The sequence below is a fragment of the Pteronotus mesoamericanus genome, unplaced genomic scaffold (genome assembly GCF_021234165.1).
Source record: "Pteronotus mesoamericanus isolate MK-2021 breed Mesoamerican mustached bat unplaced genomic scaffold, CSHL_Meso_final contig_105, whole genome shotgun sequence".
Taxonomy (NCBI): domain Eukaryota; kingdom Metazoa; phylum Chordata; class Mammalia; order Chiroptera; family Mormoopidae; genus Pteronotus; species Pteronotus mesoamericanus.
The window spans coordinates 10,196,811-10,202,810 of record NW_026555006.1 but is presented as its reverse complement, the minus strand read 5'-3'; the positions used below and the strand labels follow the sequence as shown (position 1 = coordinate 10,202,810).

The 6,000-nt window shown below is 37.7% G+C and overlaps 1 protein-coding gene across 1 annotated transcript in view; it reads left to right on the top strand.

Annotated features, from left to right (window-relative positions):
• The first annotated feature begins 2,058 nt into the window (after window positions 1-2,058).
• The window catches only part of LOC129070802 (cytochrome P450 2J2), a 28,526-nt gene continuing 24,584 nt past the window's right edge, over window positions 2,059-6,000 (top strand). The window contains exon 1 of the mRNA XM_054573946.1: window positions 2,059-2,344. Coding sequence (XP_054429921.1) covers window positions 2,144-2,344 — 201 coding nt within the window. The 5' untranslated portion in view covers window positions 2,059-2,143. The remainder of the gene's footprint in view (window positions 2,345-6,000) is intronic.

Genomic DNA, 6,000 nt, shown 5'->3' with positions numbered 1-6,000 from the left:
GGCAGGGGTTCAGAGGTGGAGAGGTTGAGCAAGAAGTAAAAAAGTGGACAGCAGTGCGGTGACTGCTAGAGGGAGGAGGTATAAGAGGACTGAAGAAAATACAATAAATATTAGATAAAAATGAAAAAAAAAGAACTAATGAGAAAGCACATTGGAAAGTGTGGCATAATTTTTGTTTTCAAATAAGTGGTCTTAATTTTTCTTCTTACAGAAGTTTAAATCAGTTAGTTTGCTACAAACCCATCTAAACTATTCATTCTTGCAGCTTTCGTGTAAATTCCAGCACTTCCTTCATATAAAGTCTATGAGAAGTCAATAAAGATAATCTAATCTTATATGTGACATCATCCATTGAAGTCCTAGGCATAACCTCTTACCTGCAGTACTATTTTAATGCTGTACTATTTTTTAAAAAATCCAAAGGAAGGAGGAAGAAAAGCAACAAATTTTCATCGATATGGAATGGGTAAAGAAATTATGGTATAAAAATAGAACTACCATATGTTCCAGCAATTCCACTTCTGGGTATTTATCTGAAGAAAGCAAGACACTAACTTGAAAAGAGATACGCACTCCCATGTTCTTTGCAACATTGTTTATAATAACCAATATGTAGAACCAACCTAAATGTCCATTGATGGATGAATGAATAAAGAAATTTTTATATATTTGATGGAATATTATTCAACAATTAAAAAAAGAATGAAATCTTGCCATTTGTGACAACATGGATGTACCTCAAGGGCATTATGCTTAGTGAAATAAGGCAGACAGAGGAAGATCTCCCTATATGTGGAATCTTTAAAAATAAAACAATAAAAACCCAAGCATATGGATACCGTGAAAAGATCAGTGATTCCCAGAGGCAGGGGGTGGAAGGCTGGCAAAATGAGTAAAGGGAGTCAAAAGGCACAAACTTGCAGTTTATAAAATAAATGAAGTCCTGGGGATGTAAAGCACAGCACAGGGACTATGTTAATAATGCTGTATTGCATTTTTGAAAGTTGCTAAGAGATTAGATCTTAAAAGTTCACATCACAAGAACAATTTTTGTAATTATGTATGGTGGCAGATATTAACTAGATGTATTGTGATGGTCATTTTCCAAATGTATACAAATACCAAATCATCAAGGTGTGCACCTGAAACTCAATTTAAAAAACTGACTTAATGACAGAATACTACAGAGCTGTTAAAGTGAATGAACTAAAACGACACATAGCAACCTGGAATGATCTCAAACACATGGTACTGAGGTTCTTTTAAAAAATAGTTCTATAATAATTCTTTTAAAATAATAGTTACATTAATCATCGCAACATTGTATGGATGGATAAAAACTGTAGTAAAAGGAAGATGTAGGGTAGAAGGATAAAAGCAAAGGTCTGACTAGTATCTCCCTCTGGACATTGGAAAGATACCTCTCTTGAGTGTTAATCACAAATAAAGACCTAGGGCCTGTGCTAGGAGCTTTCATATAAAGTTCTTTATCTTCAGAATAGTTACAGATAGAGAACCTCGTTTAGATGTTTTGCAATCCAGAGGGTTCACCACCTATTTGGTACTTAACCTGTCTGTGTGCTCAATGCAAGATGGGACTAAGAAGAGCATCACCTAATTTTGTGAGAATGAAGTAATTGACATAAAGAGGCAAGTGCGCCATCTGGCGTGTAAGTGGCCAAGAACTGTCAGCCGCTTCTGTTGGCTTGACTGTTTACCAGGCACAGTTCAGACCCTTGAGCCTTGTGTGTCACTATGATTGAAAAACACGGAGCTCAAGTGTTGGTGACGGCCTCTGAGATGCCTTGAAACCATAAATAAAAGAGCCACAACAGTCCCAGGATAAGATTTTCCAAGACCAGCGTGGGTTCTCCCTGGAATTCAGCGCCTGGCATCTGGCCGCAGCACTGCTGGCTGGGGAGAGGAGGAGGGGTGAAGAGGGTGGCTCACCCAGCACGGCAGGGGGCGGGGCCAGGCGAAGTTCAGGGACAAAGTTCGGTGGGGCGGGGCGTGGCTGGGAAGGGAAGCTGCGGAGTGCAGGGTAGGGAGGGGCGGTGCTGATGAGTTTGCACGTACGGAGACAGGCCTCAGTATTACTTGCTCAGACCGCGGAGAAGCGAGAAGCCCAGCCTTGCTCAGGGCGATGGGCTCCCTAGTGGCGGCCGTCTGGAGAGCGCTCCATCCTAGCACTCTCCTGCTCGGTGCCGTCGTCTTCCTGGTCCTTGCAAATTTCTTCAGAAGACGACGGCTCCCAAAGAACTACCCGCCAGGGCCCAGGAGTGTGCCTTTCTTTGGGAACTTCTTCCAACTGGATTTTAAGCAGCCGCATCTGTCCCTTCAGAAGGTAGGAGGCAGGCCAAGCTTCTGGATCCCGAGTCCTGACTGTGACCTGCATGCAGGTCGAGGGCTATCCCGAGGACTGAGGGCGGGAGGATGGGTGGCTCCGCTGCTAAGGCCAGTCCGCTGATAAACCCCACTTTGAGCCTCATTTTCCTCAACTGGCATGATTCCACCTGCCCTTTCTAGGGATGAAATATTGTTAACTGTTTACCATTTGTGTGCTAGGCATATTACCTTTTTCAACTCATTTAATGGTATCTTGTTAAATATCATCAGAACATCTTACTGTAGTATGATCACCTTGTCCTCTTTAATATTGTTATCCTTGAGGGGAAAAAAGTTGTATTTTCCTTCTTAAATGTTCCATTTCCCATGTGTAAAATAATAATACTACCTAAATCCTCACCACTTTTCAACTGAATTGTTCCCACCAACCACAATGACAGAGTCCCTCAAGTTCTGCAGTCACCTGTCTCAAAGTAATTATGCTCTATGCTAAAATGTCATTCCTCAGCTCAGATTTTCTTAGCGCTTCAGGATGTTGTCTCCTTGGCAAGTTCAGACTCCGTTGGAAGCCACTTGGAACCCTTACAACCTCTTTCCACTCTTTTATAATAATCTCCCATCAGGGCTTCCTAACTAGGGCCACTCTGAAATCCCGAAAATTTTCTCCAACATCCAGCACACTCTCAACGATCCTCAACTGGTTTTCTGCTTCTCAGCCCAGGTACCTTGTTGAGAGGCAATACTGTAATAGGTGGTTTTTGAAAACTAAATAAAACAGTGAATGGGCAATGGTAACATGACTCATAATAGACATGCAAAAAGATTAGTTCCCCTAGAAATGCCTGGGGCACTTTAAACATATGCCTATATACTCAGGTTCAGATGGAGAAGATTTTATCAGTTTCTTGGAGTGACACCCAGTTGGTAACACTAACAGGATTAGTCATAGAATTTTAAAGCTAGGCTTCTAAATCTGTACCTAGTTTAAAAAATCCATTGTTTAATTTCTAAGAATTGGGAAGTTTTTCAGTTTTCTTTTAGTTAATGATTTCCATTTTTATTCCATTATGGTCAGAGGACATATTCATATAATTTCAAGTTTTAAAAATATGTTAAGGTTGCCTTTATGACCCAAGATACAGTCTCATGCATACTTGAAAAAAAAAAGGATGCTTGTTATATGTGGATTTTCAACTGTGCAGTATGTCCAAACCCCTAATCCTGCCATTGTTCAAGGGTCATCTCTATTCTGCTGCTGTTGGGCAGAGTGTTTTAATATATCAGTTAGATTTTTATTGCTTGACTGTGTTGTTTAATTCCTCTATACCCTTTCTGACATTTTATCTACTGGTTCTACACAGTATTAGAAGAGTCAAGTTGAAATCTCCAACTATAATTACAGGTTTGTGTAGTTCTCTATTCAGTACTGTTTATTTTTCCTTTATGTATTTGGCAGCCTGTTTATTTAGTGAATACAGTTTATAATTATCTTGTTATTTTGGTGATTGACTCCTAAATTATTATGTAACATCCTGATTTTATTTGCCTGGACTTTATCTGATATAATATAGTTATGACAGCTCTTTTTTTTATTAGTATTTCCATGGTGTATATGTCTCCATTTTTTCACTTTTACCTTACTTATATCTTTGCATTTGAAATGAGCTTCTTATAGATAGCATATACATGGGTCATCATTTTAGTTTGCCAATCTCTTTTAATTGCTGAATTTAGATAATTTATATTTAATGTAATTATTAATATGTTAAAACATAAGTCTGCCATTTTATTATTTTTTCAATTTTTCCTGTTTTTCATTTTTGTTTCTTCTTTCCTATCTTCCTGTGAGTCACTTGAACATTTTTTTAAGGATTCCATTTTAATTTAGCGTTTTGAGTATATCTCTTTGTATTTTGCTTTAAGTGGTTGCTCTAAAGTATTGCAATTTGCATACTTAGCTTATTGCAGCATCCTAGTTTCAACGTTTTACCACTTCAAGTAGAATATAGATACCTTATGATAGTGTAGGTCTCCTTAGCCTCCATGTCTTACAATATAAATTTCTTAAATATTACCTCTATATGTATTGAGAACCACATCAGACAATATTATAATTTTGTTTTTAGCTGTGAAACACAATTCTTTTAATTCAAGAGGAAAGAAATAGTTTATTATGTTTCACCATTTATTTACCCTTTCTGTTGCTCTTTCTACATTCCCAGTGTTCCAAGTTTTCTACCGTTACTATTCCTTGTATCTAAAGAACTTTCTTTAATCATTTTTTTAGAGCTGGTTTGCTAGCAAAACATTTTCTTTCCTTTCATTCATAAATGTCTTTATTTCACCTTCATTTCTGCAGTTCATTTTCTATGGAAATAGAATTTTAGGTCGACAGTTTCTTTCATTCAACATTGTTAAATGTTGTACTACTTCTTCCAGGCTCCCATGTTTTCTGATGAGAAACCTGCTGTCTTTTAAATTGTTTTATCCCAGAAGCAATGAGTTGTTTTTATCTGAGTGCTTTTTTGTTTTGTTTTTAGTTTTTGGAGATTTGATTATGATATTTCTTAGTGTTCAGTTCTTTGTGTTTATTGGGTTCACTGAGATTCTTGAATCTATAGGTTTGATTATTACCAAATTTGATAATTTTTCAGCCATTATTTCTTCAAATATTTTTTCAACTCCACATGAATTTTTCTCTATTTCTGGAACTCTTGAACAGTAATAGCACAAATGTTAGAGCCTTTGTTTTCTAACAGAATTCCCTGAGTCTCAGTTTCTTTTTCTATTTTTCCCAAACTTTCTGTGATTTGTCTTCAATTTTACTGATTCATCTGTCATTACCCCTCAGCAGTTGAGTTACTTCATTGAGGTTTTTTTCTTAGATTACTGTATGTTCCACTTCTAAAATTTTCCTTTGGTTCTTATATATATTTCCTATTTCTTTGTTAAGAATTTTTATTTTTAAATTTTTTGAGAGTGTTTATATTTTTTTACCAAAACATTTATACTAGCTGTCTTAATATCTTTATCTCATAATTCCAGCATCTGTATTAGCTCAGTATTGGTGTCCACTCATTAAAGTTGAGATTTTCTTTATTCTTGGTAAGGTGAATAATTTGGGACTATATCCTGGACATTTTGTGTATTATGTTATATGACTCTGGATATTATGTAAATCTTTTGTTTTGGCAGGTAGTCAAAGGGTTTATGTTCAGAATCCTCACTTTTGTGGATTGTGGTTCAAATGTCAATTTAGGTGCAAAAGCCCCTGCAGTGCTATTCTGGTCTCCTCCCTGCCCCTCATCGGCCAACAGTGTGTTACTAATAAGAACCCCACAGGACTCCATCTTCCCTTCCCATCAGTGCGGAGTAGAGAGAAGGGGACGGGGAACAATGAGGATGGCTAGGGTAGCCTCTTCCTTCCTGTGGGGGAAGCTGAGGTCAGAGAACTACCCATATCTGCTCCATGGGGAAGAGGTGCCTTCTTATTTTCTGCAGAAGACTAAACATCGGGAGTTCATGGGCCCCAGGGGACTGGACCTGAATCTGCACGCATAACTACTCATGCATACAGGACTTTACTGGAGAGCAGACCCGTAACATACACTAAATTTCCAAAGGATTCTATGACCGAAAAGTTAAGAAGTACTC